This window comes from Zosterops lateralis (genome assembly GCF_965231275.1).
Source record: "Zosterops lateralis genome assembly, chromosome: 1".
NCBI lineage: Eukaryota > Metazoa > Chordata > Aves > Passeriformes > Zosteropidae > Zosterops > Zosterops lateralis.
Window position 1 is genome coordinate 3,394,929 of NC_139762.1, and position 23,171 is coordinate 3,418,099.

General features: G+C 49.7%; 1 protein-coding gene across 1 annotated transcript; it reads left to right on the forward strand.

Annotated features, from left to right (window-relative positions):
* The first annotated feature begins 2,718 nt into the window (after positions 1 to 2,718).
* On the forward strand, positions 2,719 to 20,062 carry HHATL (hedgehog acyltransferase like). The gene is made up of 12 exons (XM_083879777.1): positions 2,719 to 2,924; positions 4,894 to 5,025; positions 5,721 to 5,788; positions 6,075 to 6,188; positions 7,096 to 7,290; positions 9,028 to 9,237; positions 12,620 to 12,791; positions 14,133 to 14,277; positions 14,615 to 14,650; positions 15,397 to 15,598; positions 17,516 to 17,657; positions 18,896 to 20,062. The coding sequence occupies exons 2-12, from the start codon at positions 4,920 to 4,922 to the stop codon at positions 19,018 to 19,020; spliced, it is 1,515 nt and encodes a 504-aa protein (XP_083735903.1). The 5' UTR covers positions 2,719 to 2,924; positions 4,894 to 4,919; the 3' UTR covers positions 19,021 to 20,062.
* The last annotated feature ends 3,109 nt before the right edge of the window (positions 20,063 to 23,171 follow it).

The window sequence follows — 23,171 nt, forward strand, 5'->3', positions numbered from 1 at the left end:
CTGGGGTGGCTGGAAGTTTGGGACCTTTGATGGGGTCAGGGGGTGCCCTGGAGAATGGGCAGAGCCATTCTGGGGGTGCTGAGAGGGCTCCTGGAGGTGACCATGGATGGATGGATGGATGGATGGATAGATGACACATCCCTCCCTCCTGAGCCATCCTGGTGGGATTGGCATGTTCCCAGTGATGTTTGCATGAGGAACCCCATGGGACAACCTCAGGCAGTAAAAACAATCCTTGTGGGACCTATTGAGAACAGGAAAGGGACTCTGGACAAGGACATGGAGTGTGGGAAAAGGGGGAATGGTTTAAGCTGACAGAAGAGAATGGGTTTAGATGGGATATTGGGAAGGAATTCCTGCCTGGGAGGGTGGGGAGGCCCTGGAATGGATTTCCCAGAGAAGCTGTGGCTGCCCCTGGATCCCTGGAAGTGTCCAAGGCCAGGCTGGACAGGGCTTGGAGCAACTTGGGATAGTGGAAGGAGTCCCTGCCATGGCAGGGGATGAAATTAGAGGAACTTTAATGTCCCTTCCAACCCAAACCATTTGATGATTAAAACCTCTGCTTCCCATACAAATTTCTGCTCCAGCAGCAGGAGCACAGCGGCCAGGGAGTTTGTTTGGTGTCCCCATTAATGTCCCCAGTTTGTCCCAAGCCTCACTGAGATAGAGCCAAGCACCTTTCCTGGAACCCCACCACCTTTTTCAGGCACTAAAGAGGGGCCTGGCCTCAAATCTTGTGTCACAACTTCCAGCAACCCCCCAAATATTTGAAAAAAATATCACTTGAAGCAGCTCAAAGCCATAAACACTGGGGCAATAAAACACAGAAATGTCCTCAGTGCTGAGGAAGATGCCTCGGTCACATTAAAAATGAATCTTATTATACTAGAAACCAGGAGTGAAGGGAGGTTTAATTTTTTATAATATCTATAAATTAAAGCTAAGCTATTTTTATCACCACAGCTCATGACAAACCACTGCCTGGCCCTTCACCTGTGTTGCACTTTAAATTCAGCAAGATCGTGGATTTCTCAGGATTAAAAAAAAAAAATTAAGAAGGTGAAAATCCACCATCTTCCTGAAACTCTGTGGATGGCAGAGGAAAAATTGGATCATTGGATTTGAGGGCATGGATTGGGATGGGGAGTGAGTGTGTTTGGGAGCCAGGGGGGTGACACTGATGTGCTTTTCCTCGTTGCCTCCCTGCACCTCCCCACCACCACTCTGAGCCAATGTCCATCTGTGTCCACAGACTTAATTTCCCTCCTGCTGAAGCTCCTTGTTGGCCATAAACCTCTGCCTGCCACAGAGGCATTGGGAGAGCAAGAAATTGTGAGGAATTAATTGTGAGGAATTGTGAGGAATAATTACGATGAATTGTGAGGAATTATGAGAAATTGTGAGGAACTGTGAGGAACTGTTAGGAATTGTGAGAAATTATGACGAATTGTGAGGAATTGTGAGGAATTATGAGGAATTGGATCTCTTCGCTCCCTCCCCTCCAAGCAGGCAGTGAATTCCAGCCAGGTCTGCGGGCTGAGCCCTCGGGCAGGGATGGAGCTCCGGAGCATCTGAGGCTGAATCCTGCCCTGGCTGCTGCAGATTAAAGCTCCTCGTTGGGTGCTGGAAGTGTCACCACTCAGCCCTGGCCGGGGAGAGCCTCTCTCTGTGCCCACCAGGTGAAAAACGGTGCTAAAAAAGCCTTTTTGTTCACAGGCAGCGCAACAGCGGAGCTGGGCTGATCCAAGGGCTGCAGATCCTCCCTGAGGAGCCCAGAACAGAACATCTCACCCCAAAATGAACAAACCATGGAGCGATTTATAAAATCCAGGGTTCTCTGCCTTGTTTCTCTGTGCTGACCCCTCAGGCAGCCTGGGGTGAGCTGTGCCCAGGTCTCACCTGGGGACAGATGTGGCCACCTGAGGCTGTGCTGACTTCTCCTCTTGGCTGAGCTCTGTTTGCCCACCCTGAAATAACAGAGGCCACAACCCAGCCCTGCCTTTTCTATCCATCCCCATCCCTGCTGGGGATGCTGGAAGCTGAGAGGAAGATCCCAAAGGTGTTCTGTAGAGATCCCAGGATCATTGAGGTTGGAAAAGAGCTCTGAGATCATCGAATCCAAGTGCTAACCCAGCACTAAATCATGTCCCTAAAGTACAACTACATGATTTTTTTTAACACTTCAGGGATGGTGCTTCCACCACTTCCCTGCACAGCCTGTGCCTGACAACACTCGCAGTGCAGAGATTTTCAATAATATCCAACTTAAATCTCCTCTGGCACATCTTCCTCTTGTCCTGCCAGTTCTCACCTGGGAGCAGGAGATGCTGCAGCCTCTGAGCCTCACTTGGATCTAAACACTGCCCAAGCCGAGTAGGAATGACACTTCCTTTTGGCTCCGTGCCTCAGTTTCCCCATCTCCACGCTGTGATATCTCCCTTTGGAACAAGGTGATGGGGTTAACCCCCTCCCTTGCAGGGCTAAAAGTGGGAACCTAAACCCCCCCTGGGAAAGGAGCCGGTCCCTGCCTGGGGCTGCCGTGGCCCGGGGCTCCCAAGGCCGGCTCCCCTGGCTCGGGGTGAGCTTTGGCAGCCGCCACGGGTCCTCTCTCTCAGCAGCTGCCGTGACAGACAGCTCCCGAGCCACCCCCCTCTGCAGTGCTGCTCTAAAATAAAAATACCTCCCGCCTGCTCCGCTCCACTCCCAGCCAAACTTCCTCCAGGGGCAAGGTGGGGGACGGCAGCCCAAAAATACCCGCGCCCTCCTTCCCCGCTCCCCAAGCCGGGCTGAGAGATGCTGTAGGGCAAATCAGCGACCCCCAAACCCTCTGTGGTTGTCCCCTCTCCCTTTGTCACCTCCTGTCCCCATCGCGGTGCCGGACGCTGGATCCCCGACCCTCGCCCGCCTCCCCCCCGGGGCTCAAGGTCAGTAACGGGGGGCGATGCGGGGCTGGGGGCGGGGGGACACCACGCTGAGGGTTGTGACAACGCTGATCCCGCCACCTCCGGGGCTTTCTGTCACCTCTGCCTGTCCCCAGCGCCCGGCCGGGCTGCGGGGAGAGGAGGAGGATGATGAGGATGATGAGGATGATGAGGATGCTGCTGGCACTCGGAGCCTCGGGGGGCTTTGCTGGGACCCCTCCGAGCCTCGCTGGGCAGCCCGGGAGTGATCAGGAGTTAAAATTAATTATCCGAGGGGTCCCCGGCAGTCCCCTCGCCCCCCCGCAGGGTCCTTCGCGGGGTGGCCTCGTCCTCCGCCTCGCCAAAAAATAAAAATAAAAATTAAAGAAAAGCTTTGTAAAGCGTGGAAAAGAGGAAGAAAAGCTTTTTAAAGGCAGCTCCGTGTGCTCCCTCCCGCCGCAGGGGCACCGCACCGCACCGGGACTGACCGCGGGGCCACCCCCCAAATTCCCCCCGGGAGGATAAACCCGAAATTCCCCCGGGAAAAAACGCGTTTGGTCCACGCCGGGGGGAAGATGGGCTCACCCCGCATCTCCCACCCCCCTTAAAACCTCCGGCGACCAAAGGAAAAATAAATGTTCAAAATGAAAATATTAATTTTAATATTATTTTAATTTTCGTGCGGGATTATTTTAATAACTGCAGAAGCTTCGCAACGCGGAGGGTCACCAGAGCAGGGTGACGCTTTAATCCCTTCAGCGCTCTCAGGGATGGTGGCGGGTCGGGGGACGCTGTCCCTGTCCCCTGTCCCCTGTCCCTGTCCCCGCATCCCGCCCGCCCCAGCCCCGAGCCGCTCTTTGGCAGTGCCGGACACGCAGCCGACGAGGCTGAGGAGCTGCAGGGCACGTCGCGCCGAGGTTAATTAACCCCGGCAGGAGTAATTAGCCCAGGGCTAATTGCGGGGCTGGGTGTCGCCATCCCCCGAGCGCTGCTAATGACACCGGGGGGGTTCAGATGTGTCTGCGGGGTCCTAAAGGCTCCTGACAGGGGAAATTTGGGATTTGGGAGCCCCCCAGGAGCCGGAAATTGGGGGAAATCTCGCAGAAGGTGAGAGGGGAGGTGGGAAAACCCATCACGTCCCCTCCACCACCAGCGGTGTCTCCGAGCTCTATCCTGGATCCCCCCCAAGGATCCAACTGGGAATTAGAGATGGGAACATCACAGACACAGGAGCCCCATCCTGGACATCCTGGAGCAGCTCTGAACATCGGGATAGATGGGAAGAGCCCCTCATCAGGAGCCCCTGGCCCCAAATCCCGGTCCCGGGTGGGGTTTGCAGGAACCTCTTTGCACCTGAGTTGTGCCCCGGGGGCTCAGCCCCAGGTGTGACCCTCCTCTCCTTCCCTTCAAAGCAGAGCTGGGGAGGAGCAGCAGGAGTTCAGCTGTCTGAGGGGTACGAGGGTCTCATCCTGGGTTTTCCTCCCTCCTGTTAGGAAAATTAATCCACAAACGCCAGAGGTTTGTGTCCAAAAAGGAGGCAGAGGAGTCCTTTTACTTTATTTGAATAAAGGGAGAGGCCATGGGGCGTTTCCCCTGGGGTCCCTCAAATTTTGGAGGACCCAGCCTCCTATTTATCCCAATTTCCCGGCCACATTTCCCTCTCTCTTTCCCCATTGGCTGAGACACTTGAGAGTTACAGACTGCCCAGAGTGCCTAATACCTAAAATTCCCCTTTAATGTATAACTCTTCTTTAAATTTTTTTAATTCTTCTGGAATTGATGGCTTTTCCTCCATTGTTTCTTTCATCTTTCAATATCCAATTTCATTTGTCGGGAAACTACAGTTTATTCATAAAGGGAAATGCCTTCTTTTCCATTCATCAGTGATGATGATGGTTTCTTTTACCTCTCAGTGCTGGTTTTATCTGCCAGCAAACCTACTGCTTGTTTGTAATGACAAATCTGTCCTTCCTCTCCTCTTTCCCTTTCCCAGGTGCCGGGCTGTGACCTCCTCTCACCATGGGGGTTAAATCGATGCTCCCCAGCTACGAGCTGGGGTTTTATGCCCTGGTGGTCACCTGTGCTGTGCTCTACAGCGGCAGCGGCATCTTCGAGGCATCCAGAGGTAACTCTCCCCCATCACATCCCCCAGGAGGGGCGACGGGTGCCAGGAGTCTGATTTTACAGTTGTTGATACCAGCAGCACAAGCCTGGCTTTAACTTTTGCAGAGAACAGCTTGGAAATCCTTTTTAAAGGGATTTTTGCCTCTTTTTTTTGCCTGATTGTCTTTTTGTCCCTATTTCCACTGCTTAGGGCAAGAGGCTGCAGGATGTCACAGGTCCCCAGGGAGTGTCACATCAGTCAATCACCACCACCTATAAAGGGCTGATTCCCTTTTTGTTTGATTTGGTTTGGGGGGTTTTGTTTTGGTGGGTTGGTTTGTTGGTTTGTTTGTTTGTTTGGGGAGGGTGTATTTGTGGGTTTGTTTTGGGTTTTTTTTTTTGTTTGGTTTTTTGTTGGGGTTTTTTTTGTTTGTTTTTGGCTTTTGTGTGTTTGCTTGTTTATTTTTGTTTGGAAGCCCACAAACATGAAAACTTTACAGGATCAGCCAGGGAATGTGTAATGAGAAAAAGCCTTTGCTAAAAATTCCTGCAGAAACCTTTGGTCACTGATTCTTTTGACTGTCCGTGACACTTTTGGGACGGGGTATTTGAGCTCTGATGGCTCCTTATCACAATGATGAAAGGGCTGGGTCTGGTTTGAATGCGGATCCCATTTCCCAGAGCTGTTTATCTTCCATAACTCTGGTTCTTTTGCAGACAGCATGAACAGAAAAGCTTTTCGGGATGGCATAAAGCCAGGCTGGCACTACTTTGGCAGGAAGATGGTGAGTGAGGAGGGGCTTTTCTAGCTACAGACAACCTGGTCAGTGGAGAAACAGAGCTGGTTTTTCTGCTACTGACACTCATTTGTGAAGTCCAAGTGACTCGTATTTTTCTCCCTAAAATAATAGGGAAAATCCCAGCCCTGTGGGATGCTCCATGAGTGACTTCTGCGCATCCCTCCTGGGGTTTTATGCCTGAGCTAAAGTGCTCTTGGGTGGCAGATGGGCAGAAAAAGCTTTAAAAGTGGTGGGGCTGGGGGCAGTGAAGTGCCTGGTGCTGCTCCTGCAGGACGTGGCCGATTTCGAGTGGGTGATGTGGTTCACCTCGTTCAGGAACATCATCGTCTTCGCCCTCTCGGGACACGTCCTCTTCGGCAAGCTCTGCTCCATGACCGTGCCACAGGTGAGCAGGGATGGGATGGGCACAGATATGAGAGCACCCAGGGGTGGCCTGAGGTCTGTGGAAGGGTTTTTGGGGGTGTTATAAATGAAGCAGCCAGATGTAAAAAATAAAATAAAATAAAAAAACCCAAAGTTTATTTTCGCGTAACAATAAATTTGGAAAGCCATGATAAAAGGACAACCTTGACTCCGGGACCGGGACTAGGTGAACGTAGGGACAAGCCTCTATCCTCCCCCATTCACACATCCCACCACCATGAGTCCAATTCTTATACAGTTTATTTCCCCCAAGGCTAAATCCTTTGTCCACTATTCTGGGATGATGTATTTTTGAGATTTTCTTTCGAGGCTGTCCAAGTCGTTGAGTCTTATTTGGTTCCACTCATCCTTAATTAATCGTCACCAATGGCTCTTTTCTGGGGCCGGGAACTTTCTTTCAGGTGTTGGTTTCCATTATTCCCTTGCTGGAGATGTCACAGTTAGGGACATGAAAACAATCACACTCACCCATCAGGTAGAAGCAGGGAAAAGAGGAAGGTTTATTATGATTTAGGGTTTATATAGTATTTGGGATTTGGTCAAGGATTGATCCATGAGAGGAACACCTCTCTGACCCCAGTGGTGAATCCAGAAGTCCATCACCGAGAGGAATGAAAACAATATACATTGTTTTGAGAGACTTTGAAGGAAAGTATGTAAACAATCATCAGAAGGCTTAGTATTATGGCAATAGGAGACACCCAACCTGGAATGCAAGCCTAGTTTTCCCAGAACTGGGGCTTGTCCATTAATTTATTTATATTATATTTCAGCACAAATTATTAAATGCAGTACATTCCCTATAACAGGGGGGATGCTCTGGGGCTGGGGCTTTCACCCCGCTGACCACAGCCTCTCTCTCTCCCCAGCACCGGGCTGTGATGTACATGATCTATGGGGCCCTGGCTGTGCTGGCCAGCATGGGGCTGGTGTACCTGATGATCATCCTGTCCCACTGCCTGCTCCTCTACTCGGTGGCCCTGGCCAAGCAGAAGTGGCTCTGCTACGTGGCCGGGCTCTGCTGCCTCGCCTCCTTCAAGGTGGAGCCCTTTGGCTCGTGGCAGGTGAGTGATGTCCTGGCCCTGTGTCTGTCCTGTTTCCAGCCCACTGGTGTCCATCTCCTCGGGGTTATCCCTAAGGAAGGCTCCTGGGGCAGCCCCAGGTCCTGGCCTGGCTGTGTCAGAGCTCTCACAGCATTTTAGAGGGAAGGGACTGTTGAGGTGTGAGTTTGGGGATAATCCCATGGTGTTTATATCATGTTTTGGTGGCTTCGTGCTGTTCCAGTTGAGTCCTTCTTGCTGCCCAGGCAGTAATTTGTCAGCCTGTTGCTGCCCTGTGCCTCAGTTTCCCCAGCTGTAGCACAGAGCTGGGATGGATTGGGTGATGCACATCTCTTAGGTCACAGCCTAGCTAAGATTTTACCTCACTGGTGAGTGGAGAGAAGCCAGGAAGGACCTTATAAAAATATTCAGTCCCTCAGCAGGACAGTGTTGCCTCTCCCTGCCTCCAAAGATGTGTTTTCTTCCTCTCCATCAACCCCATCCATGGGGACACCTGTGACAGGGTCACATTGCCACCCCAGACCAAAGCCTGTGTGCCACCAACAGCTGCTTGGTGACATGGCCAAGAGGATCTACCCCTTCCTGACTGCCCTGAGCTGCAGGAGCCAGCTGGGAAATCAAGCCCCAATTTTATCTTCACAGCTCATTAACTTCAGAGACAATTGGTGTCAGAGCATAATTAAAGGTTTTCCTTGAACTGAAAACTAAACTGACAGAGGTCAGGGTTAGATGAAATGTTAGGAAAAAAATTCCTTGTTGTGAGGATGGGGAGGCCCTGGCACAGGTTCCCAGAGAAGCTGTGGCTGCCCCTGGACCCCTGGAAGTGTCCAAGGCCAGGTTGGACAGGGCTTGGAGCAACCTGGGACAGTGGAAGTTGTCCCTGGCCATTGCAGGGGGTGGCACTGGATGAGCTTTAAGGTCCCTCCAAACCAAACTATTCTCTGCTGCCCCAGGAGTGTGTCCTGTAGGAACAGGATAAAAAGCTACCCTGTCATTTCTCCTAAGTGCAGCTCACAAGTAATGTGTAAGTTCCTATATGAAGCTGTTTTGAGAATGAGAAGTTCCTTTAACACAACAATCTATTCTGAGGGTGAAAAATGAGTGCACCTGTAATAACAAGGGCTTTGTCCCATGAGAATCAGTAAAGAAAATATGTAAACAGTCTAAAAATAGATAGATTTGATAGACAAGTGAAATGTCTTTTACTACCCAATAGAATAATTAACAAGAAAGCTATTATTAACCAATTAGAAGTTGCCCTCGAGGCTTGTAAAAGCTGTGTAAAAGACAGCATGGGGCCATAATAAATAAATATAAATAATATGTAATATATCTATAAATAATATAAAAATAATTTTATTATATTAATAATAATAGTTATAATATATTGTAATGTAATGTTATATAAATAATATTATATAATATTATATATTATGTAATATAGAGACTATTATGTTATATAAAATATATAATGTTATATATAACATTATTATATAATATATAGAATATTCTATAAGATATAGAATATTCTATATATAATTTTATATATAATTATATATATATATAATTTTGAAAAAATATATATCCCTTTATTTTTTAATATATATATATATATAATAAAGGGCTTTCTGAGCCTTCTGAATTTTTATGGTGTCACTCCTTGTGTCGTGACCATCCCAACAACAGTGTCCCCCACAAAGCAAGGCAGCTCCTGGTGGTAACTCTCTCTCTCTTATCCAGAGTGGGTTTGTGACAGGAGCTTTTGATCTCCAAGATGTCCTTTTCTATGGAGGTTGCACCTTCACCATCATGCGCTGCATGAGCTTCGCCCTCGAGAGCTGTGAGAGGGAAGAGGGCATCTACTCCATCTTCGACCTCCTCAAGTACAACTTCTACCTCCCTTTCTTCTTCTTTGGGCCTGTCATGACGTTTGACCAGTTCCGCGCCCAGGTGAGTGATCCTGAGGCCAGACTGGAGCAAGGTTTCTCCCCAAAAATTTATTTGCTTGGGGTTAATGTCTACAAAACTTTTGCCACAGTGAAGATGGAAACAGTTGTAGCATTTCTTGTGGTCACCTCTAGCCTGTGGCTGTGCATTTTTGTGGGGGGAGGGCATAAATTGATGGATTTTTAACCTTCTTTTTGGCCAGCTGCTTCACCCAGGGAGCAGGAGCTTCCAGGGATGGCTTGTGTGTCTTTAGGTCAAGTTATTTCTCAGGAAATAAGTAAGATTGGGTGGAAGGCTGAGTTCCAGCAGTTGGGGGCTCCATGCAATACCCTGATGTTCCAAGTCTTTGCCTATTCCACACAACCAAGGGAGCTTTTGGATAAGCAGACTTCAACAGAACTGGAAAACACCAGGAGCAGCCTCCCAGCAGAGGCTGGGACCTCTGGAGCTGTTCCACAGTCCAAGATCAAGGAAACCAGCAGTGCTGTGTCTCCCCCCTCACTCTTCCCACCTCACCCTCCCTCTGCACCAAGGATCAGCCTCAGCAAACTGGGGACTCTGGCAAAGGGAGGTGTTTGGTCAGCAGTGATGCTGTGGAGGATTCCCACCACCACCCCTGGTTCCTTTTGCAGAAGAACAGCTACATTGAGTTTTTTGACCCAAATTGATGCCTGGGTACAAGAATGTTTTGAAAAAACATTTGTGAATTCAGAAGAAAAAACCAGCCCAGGGCAGGGGAGAGCAGCCAGAGCCTCCTGGTGAGGAGAAGACCAAAGACTCACCAGCCCAGCACCTTCTCTCACACCTGGTTCTGGTTACCTAAGAAAGGGGCTGCACTGGGATGTTTCCTCCAGGATGAGCCATGATCCCAGTCCTGCTCCTTGCCTGCTTTTCAGCTGTGGAATTATCAACTTCATGATGCCTCTTAAAAAGGAACAAGAGCCCTCGGGTCCTACTGGATTTATCGATTTTTTGAGCATTTGACCCTGAAGATCAAAAGTGTCCCCATCAGGGATGCAGCCAGGTACTTATAAATGGGGGCATGAAACTCATGTCTCCAGCACCTGAAATCCCACTGCTCCTGCAGAGCTGGATCCAGGCGGAGTTTTATTTCCTGCTGCTTTGCACAGCCCCAAACCAGAGGGTCTAAAGCCACTTAATGAGCAGTTCCCCTCTCTGCTGCTTCAAAGGCTCATCCCAAAGGCACAAGGATGAAGTTCCCTGCCCCGGCCAGGGGTCGTGGCTTGGCCTGGCCACCACTGCCATCTCCTGGCTACATCCCCCCTGCACTGCTGGAGCTCTGTCTGGCTGCAGAGGGTGAATTCTTAATTGCCCAAGAACAATTAGGGCAGGAGGGAGACAGAACCCTTCCCCGGGGTGGGATGAGTGTCCCAGTTAGGGATTGGATCTGTCCCTTTGGATCCTGCTGGCCCTACATCCTGGTGGAGTTCTTACATCCCTGTGTGAGATGGGAACTCAACTGTACCAGGGCTTGGCCAGCCCAATTTGGGTGGAGAAGCTTCTTTCTTACTGAGGTCAAGGGAACAAATCCCCTTCTCTAGGGCTGGGAGTGTGGGGGACACAGCCCTGATCCCAAAGGGGACAATGGCCAGGTGCTGTCACCACACACAGATGTGAGGACGAGAGGAAACAACCTCGAGTTGCACCAGGGGAGTTTTAGACAGGATATTGGGAATAATTTCTTCAGGGAAATGGTTGTTGAGCATTGGAACAGGCTATCCAGGGCAATGGAATAGTCATCATCCCTGGAGATGTGTAGATGTGGCACTTGGGGACAGGGTTTAGTGATGGGCTTGGCAGTGCTGGGTTAATGGTCAGACTCAGTGATCTTAATGAGTTTTTCAAGCCTAAACCATTCTGTGATTCCATGGAAGGAGGGTTCTGTGTTGTCCCTCACATCTCCATACCAGACCCTGCCCTCCCTCAACTCAGGGTCCAGCGACTTCTTTGTATCTTCAAAGCACCTGGTACTTAACAGACGCACACAAAAAAAATCAGGCAAAGGCTTTAATTCTCAGGAATCATCTGGATTTGACAACAAGGCTGGTGCAGCAGCCTGTGGATTATGCAGGGAGAGCTCCCACCTCTCACAGGGAATAAAGGGGAAGTAATAAACATAAGAGGATTTTGAATACAGCAGCAATTTTACGGCAATGCGGGGAAGCAAGGACATCGCTCTGCCCCGTGTAATCCTGAGAGCTCACCCTGCTGATGTTTATGTGACAACAACCAGAGATGTGACAGCTCCTGGAGGCAAACCCCAGCCCCTGTTTGTGCAAGGTACAGCAGAGGTGAAATCCCCATCAATCAGGTCCCACTGATTCAGGATGGCCCCTCGAGCAGGTTTCCCTCTGGTTTACAGCAGGAGTCTGCAGCAGAAGCCTCAGACATCAGCAGCCCTCCTCCTCCTCCCAGATGACCCTGGACAAAAATACACCAGGCCCTGGCAGAGCTGTCAGGTTGGGATTCCAGCCCTGGAATCCATCCTGGAGATGTGATGGGTGCAAGCATTTGCTCCCCCTTTTGAAGGGGTTGTCCTTAAGCAAAGTTGATTTTCTGGGCACGTTGTTGCAGAAAGAACAGGAAATGCTGGGACCTCCCTGGTCAGAGGGGATTTCACCCCACCTGGAGTCCCTGAGTTCAGCCAGACCTTTGTCTGACCCCTGGGAAACCCCTGGGAAGAGAAGGATGCTGCAGTAGGGACATTCCTGTTGTCCTCAGCACTGCTGTGGGTGGAACATGTCCTCTTCCTTGTGGATGTGCTCACCTGAGCCAGCCCTTGGGTCCTCCTTAATCAGTGTAAATTTGGGCTACGTAGTCCATGGCGTGATTTCTAAAGGAGACTGATGATCAATCCCTATTTGAACCTTGACCATCCTGTGTGACAATTTTGGTTTCTTTCCTTCTCTGCCAAGGTCAAGATGAATACACAGGAAACATCAAGTTCGCATTTGGACTTGGAATCTTTATTATCTCTTATCTATTTACAGTATTTACAGACTTGCACACTGTGAGCTCTTAGAAAATGAAGATAAAATGGAGAACTTCTAACTCTTTCCAAGATTATTTAAGTGATAATTACCCAATACCAAGGTGACAGCAATATTATTTATGCTTTTGACTCAATAATGACCATCCAATGCCCGCAATGTGGACCTTTTTCACCCAGTTACAGAAAACCACCCAAACCCATGAAGAAGAAGGACTTAGATAACACCCCAAATCCTCCATCTTGACTCACATGTGTTACTATACACTAAAACCCCAAATTCTAAGTTTCTATGACACCAGCACTTCTGGATGAAGGAACAATGCCCATCCTGCCCCTGAGCTCAGCCCTGTCCTGGTTTGTCCCTCCCTGCAGGTGAGCACCCGAGAGTTGCGGCGCAAGGACGATGAGATGAAGAGCATCCGTGTCAACGCCCTGCTCCACGTGGGGGCCATCGTGGCTGTGGACATCTTCTTCCACTTCTTCTACATCCTCACCCTCCCTTCCGACCTGAAGTTCGTGAACCGCCTCTCGGACTGGTCCTTGGGTGAGTGGCCGTGCTGGGGCACGTTCACCCCTGTGCTCAGCTCCAAGGCAGTGGTGAGTGATCCAGATCTCCATTCACCTCTCCTGAGAGGCTTTGGGAATGCCTGTGTTGGACAGGTTTGAGTAAAAACCCATTGTCCTCACTCTGGACACATGCAGAGCTGGGGTTGGGCAGCCCTGGAAAGCTCATGGTGCTGGTCTGGGCTTTTCACAGCATAAATTGGTTTGGGATTTAGGAAGCTGAGCACCAAGATTTTTTTTGTTACCTTTGGACTGGAAGGGAGCTCAGCACCTCTAAAAAATCAGCAATATGCAACAAACCACATGCAGCAAGGCAAAGCCTGATTGCATGTAAGGAAAATTGTCCATAGAGTGGTCATTCACTGGGAGAGATGCACAGAGAGGTTGTGGATTGTCCCAAAAGAGTCATATTCAACATTTAAATGGACAATGTCCAGAGCAGTGTAATCTCTACCTAAAGTTGGGTGTTCTCCAAGCATGGCTGGGCTAGACACCTCCAGAAGGCAAATTCCCAGGATAAGCGGTGGAAGCAGCACTGGCCATCAACTGGCAGCTGGATGGAGGATTCCAGATGATCAAACCCATGTCTGGTGGCAGCATTCCAGACACCACTACACAGCAGAGGCCAAGCAGGGGCCGGAGGAGCCTCATGTCTCTCCAGAGTGGCAGCTTGAGGCCAGGATAAAATCCTGATACAGCTGGAGTGGCACTAACATGGATTTAGGGTGTCCCAAGAGCCCTGGCTGGATGGATCCTGTGCTACTCCAGAGGGAGCTGAGCTCTTCTGACTGTGCTAACCACACCTGCCTGGCCCACACTGGGAGTATCCCTTAATCTGGGAGCTGGATCCCACCAAGACAGGGGGAATTTTAGCAGCTCTTTGCAGAGACATTTGAAATCTTTAGCAGCTGCCCCTGCAGGGTTTGTTTCCCAGTGTCAGACACCTCTTTAAGGCAGAGGTTCTGACCCTGGCTCTGCTGTAGCATGGACATTACCTCCATGGCCAGAGGGAGCTGGGGTGGGGGGAATTCTGGTGGAGGTGTCAATAAAACCTCAGAGGCAAGGCCTGAGAACTGTGATTAGCTCATCACAGCCTAACAAGCCTCAGAGGGAAGGCCCAATGATGGAATAAATGACTGTACAAACAGAATTGCTTGGCCTACTAAGACCAATAAGCACTTTGCTCCCTAATACTCTGAGAAGGAATTGTCTTTTTGTTCAAGCCTCTTAAAAAACTTAGTTTTAAAATATTTGCTCTGCAGAAATCCTGATGCATCCCATGTTCCTTTCCCCCCCTGTTTGACTCCCATTTTTGCTCCAGCTGGCCTGGCTTACTCCAATTTGGTGTATGACTGGGTGAAAGCTGCTGTCATGTTTGGGGTCACCAACACCATCGCCAGACTGGACCACCTGGACCCACCCCAGCCCCCAAAATGCATCACCATGCTCTACATCTTTGCTGAAACGTGAGTACCCCATGAGCACCAACCAAGAGGGTTTGAGCTGGACAGGACCTGCCTAGAGGGGAGGACACCTGGGCAGCTGCTCTGTGAGTCGGGGACCACCTGAAACCACAGTCCAGACCTGGCCAGAACCCAGGGAAATATTTTTAAGTGGGGAGAAATTGATAAAGAGAGAAGTTAAACCATGTCTCTAGTGGCCTGTGTCCAAGGAAGGAGCCTGGAGGATTTCTGTGAGCAAGGTTTAAGATGTGCCTTGCCAGGGGATTGGGTGTTTTCTCTGTTTCAAAAGGTTTTAATTGTCACTGTGTGTTTTAACATTGTTCTTATCATCTTATTTTAGGCATTTTGACAGAGGGATTAATGACTGGCTGTGCAAGTAAGTGTCCAGTTGATCACCTCTAGTCTGGTTCAGTCTTCCCTTCCATCCCAGAGCAATGTAGCATCACATGCTGTTCATCCCAAAGCTGGGGTGTCCTCTCCTCTGGATAAATCCCATTATTTGCTCTGTTTAGCTTCAAACCTGTTGAATTAATTGCACACAGAGCAACAACCCCTTCCTCCAAATCTGAGAATAAAACAATCTGTCACAAAATTCCTTCGAGTCTGGTGGGTTTAACGTTCCCTCAGAGGAGGAAGAGCCAGCTTTATATTCCTCCAGGAGGAAAGGGGAACTGAGTCCTGTAGCTCCACCTGCATCTTCCTCAGCCCTTTACCTCCTTTCATCCCTGAGTTCACACCAGCAAACCTCTACTGAGGGGGGTGGTGGCTGATTTGTGATAAAATCCTGAGCACCAGCAAGTCTGGGAGAGCCTCCAGCTCTAGACACCCCAAGTTTTACCTGCTGGAGGGGGAAAGTGGATATTTTGTCCTTGAGTATTTATAGGTTTGTAGGAACACAAGTCACAAGCAGTTTGGGCTCAGCAAAAATCAAAAGTTTATTGCAGAATGAGCAATAAATTTGAAGTTTAAACCAAAAAGTTTGTTGCTAGAATGAGCCAGAACATCCTTCCTGTTTTACTGGGATGTTCTGGACTGACCTGTCTGTGAGGAGCTTGGGGGAAGAAACTCCAGAGGTATCTCCTGGACTAGAGGGAGCACCAACCACCTTCCTTGGCTTTTTAGGTATGTGTATGACCACATTGGGGAGAACCACGACCACATCCTGAAGGAACTGGTGGCCAGCATTGCCACCTTTGCCATCACCACACTGTGGCTGGGGCCCTGTGAGGTCGTTTACATCTGGTCCCTGGTCAACTGCTTTGGCCTCAACTTCGAGCTCTGGGTGCAGAAGTTCTTCCAGCTGGGGCCCTTTGCCAAACTGGAGGTGAGGAGCTGGGCTGCAGAGGGGGTGGGAGAGGTCAGGGGGGCTGGGGACAAGCTCTGGTGCTGGAAAATATCTGTGACTGCAAGGAGGGAACTCACTCTGGTTTGTAGGAGTTGGATTTTTGACTGAGGCTGAAGAGCAGAATCCCTGAGGATGCCATGAGGCTTCCATGGCCTGGCCACCTGCATGGAGACCTGAAGCTCTTTCCTTAAAAATCATGGAATCATTAAGGCTGGAAAAAACCATCAAGTCCAGCTGTCTACCCTGCACCCCCATCATGTTCACCCCTAAACCACATCCTTAAGTGCCTTATCCACACATTTTTCTGAATGTTTCCAGGGATGGTGATATCCCTTGGGATCAGCTACTGAGCTGTGCAAGGGAAGCACAGTCCTGGTGCTCTGTGTCCCTTCATTTTACCCACTTTGTCACCCACCCAGAGCAAATAAACTCCTGCCCCTGTGATGCTTCACAGGAAATTTAGATTGGGGTGGAAATTCCAGAGAGAGAACAGAGGTCCAAGAGAAGCAGGAATGCATTTCCAGTGAGGCATCAAAGTCCCACAGATAGACACAAAATACAATTCTGTGCTTGAGAATATGTCTATGTATATGGAATGCCCAGATTCTGTGATCCTATGGGGAAATTTGTATATATTTCCTTATGGGAATAATTTGTTCTTGTTCTCCAAAGCATCTTGGCATTCTCAGTGGTTTTGATCTGATTTCTTTCAAAAGCAAGTGTTTGGATGCTAGAACAAATTATTTTTTAAAACGCTCCAAAGTTCAGTGCCCTGTGTCTGTTTGGGATCAAGGTGCCTCAGGGACATAATGGGGGCAAAAAAAACAACTTTAAAGCTTCTACCCTGGAAAGAATTATATTCCTTATTTTTTATTTTTTTTCTCAGCTTAAAGTCTGGAGGTCTTAAATGAGTTAAATAAAGATCTATTTTGAATAAAAGCCGTGGAGAGCAATCCTCCTGTTTGCTCTCCTTGTTGAACTCCTAATCAGATTAAAGCTCTCCCAGGCAGTGAAATCTCCTTCCCTGCGGCACCACAATTGCCAGCACTAAGTGGCCTGGGGATTCACCGTGCTCTTTGAAGGCTCTATAAACTCCTTCCCTGCTCCACTCACAGCAACTGATCCTGGAGATTATGTGCCAGTGACAATTCAACTCTGCTGTTGTCATTAGTTTTCAGCTTTTTTTTTTTCTTTTTTTAATTCCTAAGAAACTATTTTTACCAGGACCCAGGAGTGATTTGCATGTAGGGCTAATAATAATCCTGAGAATACAACAGGATCCTTCTGCCTTGAGGAGTGGCTTACCCAAGGCAAGAGGTGGAGAAAGCAGGACTCAACCATTTCATTTTAAAGAAGCTCTGAGAGGGCTGGAGAAGGACTTGTGACAAGGACATGGAGGGACAGGACAATGAGTAATAGATTTAAACTGATGGAGGGCAAGGTTAGGTGGGATATTGGGAAAGAATTCTTCCCTCTGAGGGTGCTGAGGGGTTGGAATAGAACTCCCAGAGAAGCTGTGGTTGCCCCTGGATCCCTGGAAGTGTCCAAGGCCAGGTTGCTCAGGGCTTGGAGCAACCTGGGATAGTGGAAGATGTCCGTCCCCATGGCAGGGGGTGGAATGGATGATCCTTAATATCCTTTCCAACCCAAACCCTTCCATGTGTCTGTGATTCTACAATTATCATGAAACTGTGTCTGATATCTTGGTCCTACCCATGGGACCCAGCCCAGAGTCCCCAAAGCAGCAGGGCACTTTTGCCTTGTCCTTTTATTTCTCCATTCCAGAGGCACAAAAAGCTGCTCTGATTTTTTGCCTCCTCTCTGGGAGAGGAGTTGCACCAGTCACCCCTTTTCCTTACAGACCTTTTTCCCTCTGTTCCTCTCCCTCCTCCACAGGCCAAGCTGTCAGGGGCCATGTCTCGGAGGATCAGGGCAGCTTTTGGGGCAGTGAACTTCTGGGCCATCGTCCTCTACAACATCCTGGCCCTCAACAGCCTGGAGTTTGCACTGCTGGTGACCAAGAGGCTCCTTGTGCTGGGTAAGGTGCTGCCAGCCTTATCTTAATGGGGGGACACTGGCACAGCAGCTGAGGACGGGGATTTTGGATCCTTTTGGCTCCAAAGTGCCCTGGCCACAGGCTTGTGGCGTGGCTGCTCCAAATGTCCTTATTTCTTAAGGTGCAAAAAGTGCAGGTAGTGGTTTCTTAGCCCCTCGCTGAGTGCTCTGGGGTAGTAGCTGCCTTCCAGGTGTGCTTGCCCAGCTCTTGGCAATGGTTTAGTCTCCCTGGAGCACTGCAAAGGTCATGTTCACCTCACTAAGCAAAGCTGAGTCTCTGCTTGTGAAATTGTCTCCTTGCTGGAGAAAAGAATTTACTCATCCTGCCTTGTGCTCACTGCTCCAGCAGACACTCCTGCATCATCCCAAAGGTGACAGGCACAAATCCTCATCCTGCAGTCTGTACACTTCTAACCAGTGGACTGTGGCACGGCTTTGAAGTCCTCTTGAGCTGCCCAGGGTATAAATATAAATAAATGACATGAGGAGCTGTTGTCCTGCAGCCTCTGCGGGACGGGGCTGGCACAGGGAATGGATAATGTCACACTTGGTGTGCCAGGAGTGCCTGCCTGCTGAGCTGGCTGCCTTTTGCTGGTTGCATTATTCATTGCAGAGCTCCTGGTTTAGCAGGGACAAACCCTGGATCCACCCCAGGATCTGCTGTGGATACCAGGTTTGTGATTGCAAACACCGTCAGGCCCTTCTGAAGAGGAGGGAGAGCTCCAGGCTCTGTCACTGACGTAGGTGACAAAAATACGTGTTTTCCTGGGTGACACTGTGTCCCCACTAAATACAGGACAAGGCTGGGGTTGATCCTCAGCATCAGTGGGGCCCAAATCTTCCAGAAGGTCACAGTGTTGAGCAACAATTGACAGGGGCAGGTTCAATGGGCAGAAAGTCAACATGATTTCTGACCTTGGGGAACAGGAGGATTTTTGGGGGTAAGAGGAGCTCAGAGCCCCTCCAGCACATCCCCACATTAGCTGCAGTCCATGGTGCCTTGATGGGCTCAGGAAAAGCTTCATCTAAAATCCAATCCTGAGGATTTCCTTCCTCTCTCAGTGAAGCTGCCGGGCTAGATCTGTGATGAAAAATATCATTGACCACCATGAGCCTGTGGGACCTCCCTGTGCCACCTCAGAGGCAGCTGTGCTGGTGGAGAACTTGCATTGTTGGGCCAGCAGCCACAGGTGCATGACCATGTCTCCCTCCCTGCCCTAGGTTTCCCTGTGAGCACCTTGTCCATCTGGTTCATCACCTACTGTGGGGTGCAGCTGATCAAGGAGCGCGAGCGCATCCTGGCCATCGAGGAGGAGGACAAGGGTGACAAGGCCAAGCTGGAGTAGGGGGAGGCACCACAGGCTTGTCCTGAAGCCTCCTCTCTCCTCCCAGCCACTGCTGCCAAACCAGCCACTGGCCAGGGCTCTCCAGGCCCTCCTGACAATCGGACTGCTGTAGCTCATCCATGTAGAAGTCACCTGGAAGGCACAGGTCACCCCCTTGCTGCAGGAACGATTTTCCATCAGGCACAGCGGGCGTTTCAGTCTCCCCAGGCGTGGCAGGATGCTGAGGCAGCTCCCAGGATGTTTCTTTCATGCCAGAGCCATCCCCATTGTTCTTCTGACCCTCTGACATTGTGCAGGCCCAGAGATTTCACTCCCTGCTTCCCACAACGCTTGGTCCACCAGCACTGGCCTCCCCCACAGCCCTTGTCTCCCAGAAAAGACTCTCTAGGTCCCATGGCTGGAGGTTTTAGGGCCTTGCACTGCTGGATGTGACCACCACGACCACCCCTCTGTGACACACGTCCTGGGACTCAAGACAAACTCCTCAGTTTTTTTATACGCCACGGACAAAAGTCTGAGCTCACATTCCTGCCACGGCTGAGGGACAGAACTGTAGCCAACCTTTGCTCATCTCCAGCCACCCATCCCTTTCCTCAGCTGCCTTTGGTGTGCACAGCCCACAGCTGTAGGGCTGAGTGAGCACACAGGTGAACACAATCAAAGGACAAAAAAAAAAAAACCCAGATGAAGGGCAGGGACTTGGGGCTGGGTGGCGGAGGGAAAGCCCATGGGAGACTCCTTGGAGAATTAGACTTTAGGAGTGTGTGAAACACGGTGCCTTTGGGGGAAAAGGTGGGTTTGTAACAGAAGAATAGCTCTGTCTCTCTTGCACTTTAGAGTAACTCTCAGTGGCCTTATGTCTGAGTTATGTCGCTGTTTGGCGAGGGCAGGATCCACAGCCTTCACAACAGGGGTCCAGACTCTTGGTGCATCCCTGTGGATGAAGCAGGATGGGTTCCTAGCCAGCTTTCAGCTCTGCCAAAGTAATTTGTGGAGTCCCTGATAATTGTCACTTATTTATGTAGGCAATAAATGTTGGATAACTGTGGCACCTGCTGCTCATCCCTGTCACCCTGCAGGTGACACCCCCAGGAATGCCTCACCATGGGAGATGAGAGGACAAGGGTCTGTTTGCAGGTCCTCACTTGCCCCCAAAAACAGTGACACAAGACATTTTTGACTTCAGCAGAAACCCACTTTGGATTCGTCACCAGACTGAAGGTTGTGCTGCAGCTGGATTCATATTCAGCTTTATTTTGACTCTGCTTTCATGCATATCTTGAGCCTGTGGTCAGCAAACTGTCACCTGTGTGAGTTTTGGGTGAGAAGCCAGGTTGATTTTCCTTTTGGGAGCCTGAGCAACAATGCTGGGGGTAAGGAAAGGTATTATGCCTTGGTGGCATCTTGTCACATCCCTTTTTGACACATCTGTCACTGCTGGACGTTTCCTGGGTGTTTCTTGGCATCTCCATTATTTCAGTTTTACTTTTTCCCCTCAAACCAGCTCTGCCACCACGTGCTTCCTGCAGGGTTAAATTCCTCTCTTCCCCTCCAGAGGGGTGTCCTTGCACAGGTGGCAGCACCCTGAGGTGCTGACACCAAGAGCTGTGTCACTGTGGTGGCTCAGGTCAGGTCTGTGGCTGCCTGGGGGGGCAGAGTCACCTCCCAGTGTCCAAGTGAGTGACTCACATGGCAAAGCCCAGTGACTGCACTGCCCTCCTGACTTGGATACTCCAGGAGAGAAAATAGCCCATTCACTAAGGGTCTATATTTACCCAGCAGCTGCATCTGCTGAAGCTGCCAGAAGGAGCTAATCTTAGACACCAACCCAGCCAGTGATCTGTTAGAGACAGTTCATGGGAGGATTTGGGTTTTTCCCTCCTTTTCCAGGAGTTATCCCTTCAGCTTTTGCTGCTCTGACAAGCCCAGGAGGTCTGGTGGGCCAGGAGCACCACCCTGGTGCTGTCTCAACCAACTCAGCCTTGCACAGGTCACTCTCAGCCTCACTGGCTGCCTCTGTAGGATGAGATTTATCCATTGCTCATCTCTCTGGAAAAGATCATCTCATCTGCCCTGATTATTATTGCCTGCCCCTTCATAAAACTCTACCAAGAAGCCGAGAAAAGCAATTTTTTTAATTACAATTACAAATCCCAGTTAATAGTCTTACACTGGACACTTTCTTGATGTGGCTAAAATTCCTTCATCCATCCTTTTTTTTCTAACATTTTGTGTGGGTGGGAGTGATGCTGCATCCCTTTAGGATGTACCTGTGTCTCCTCACTGTCGTGGTTTAGTCACACACAGTTTCTCACTCACTCCCTCCCCCTCACCCCGTAAGGAGGAGAATCAGAAAGAAAAGGTAAACAGGTAAATCTGTTGAGATTAGAACAGTTTAGCATTTAAAAGAAAATACAATGATGATAATAATAATAATGACAATGAGAGGAGGAACAGCAACAGTACCCAAGAGAATCAATTTATACACAACAAAATTGCTCATCACCCACTGACTGATGTGATGCCCAGCCTGTCCCCAAACAGCAAATGGGCTCCCTGCTGGGTAATTTCCAAAGTTAATACCCAAGAAATGATAGTTTGTGGAATGGAATATCCCTCTGGCCAATTTGGATCAGCTCTCCTGGCTGTGCTGCTTCCCAGCTTTTGGTGCAGCTCCTCACTGGCAGAGTATGAGACGTGGAAAATCCTTGACTCAGAGTGAGAACGACTCAGCAAGAACCAAAACATCAGTGAGTTATCAACATTATCCTTGTCCTAAATCAGGAAACACAGCACTGTGGGAGGAAAATTAACTCTCCCACAGAGAAAACCAGGACATTCACCCATTCCCATGTCCTGGGGGATTATTGCCCACTTGGGGACACACTTAATGACTGTGGGAGTCCCCCTGGTGATTGGAAATCCCTGGCTGTGGCCTGTCAGATCTGAGGGACAGTGTGCCCAGTCTCTTGGAAAACCAGGGCTGCTTCCCCAAGCCTTGGAGCTGCTCCAGCTGCTGGGCAAAGCCATGGAGTCCCCAGGGCAGGTTTGGGAACAGCACTGTGCCCTTTCCTTGGGTGAGCCACCAGCCTGGGAGATGCCAGAGAGCCCCAGGTCCCAGAGCTCCTCCAATGGATGGGATGTAGCTGCATTTTAGCAGTGACATCTCGTGGGGTGAGGCACAAGGAAGCAAAACTCGGATGACAGCACAACGAAAAGGAAAACAACGCAGGGCTCAAGGGAGATTAAAGGCAGAGGGAGGGGGGGAAATCCCAGCTGGTGGCACAACAACACAGGATTAAACTTGGGATGGCACAGAGCTGATGCAGAGGGAGCAGAGAGGGGAGGGTGGAGGTGCCCAGCCCCAGATGTGGCGGAGCAAAGACTCCTGAAGTTCAACCCAGTTCAGTGATCAGCACTCAGAGCTTGATCCCGTCACAGATGAGCAGCACAGAAGAGCTTATGATGTGATCTCTGAAAACAGCTTGTGATTATTTCCCTGCTATTTTGGTACTTCCCAGATGCTGCTGGAACCACACCAGTTCAGGAGGGCTTCATACTGGTATAGCTCCCTCTCTCTCCCCACTTTTAGAGATAACCCATCATGGCAATTTTTATAAATACATCCCTGCCAGGGTAAGGGGTTGTGTGGCTTTAAATACACCAAGAATAATGGCTAATATTTTTTCATGGACTTAATTAAATCGTTAATTAAATCTGTGCCATCACTGAGTGTCAGACAGCCCAGGGGGTCCACAGTAAGAGATAAAACAGATTCATGCTCGAGTTTTACTATGGCTATAAATAATTATAGCTACTCTGCTCGCCCATGTCTGTCAAAACTAATTTTCTTCTTTGTGAGCTCCTTGGGAATAGCTGGACCTGGACTGGCCATTTGAGGGCCCAGGGGACTTCCTAGACATCCATGGGTAGGCAAGCAGGACACAAGAGCTGCTGGAGAGCTCAGCCACTCTGCAGCATCAGCTCCAGGCCAGGCAGGTTGTCCTGCTGGGGCTCTAGATCTCATCATGGGGGTGATGAACCAGAAGGTCTGAGCAGAAGACCCTCAATTTACCTGGAGATATTTGTGTTTAGATATCTTAATCTGTGAGTTGAAGCCCACCATTGTATTTCCTTTACTTCTATTCTGC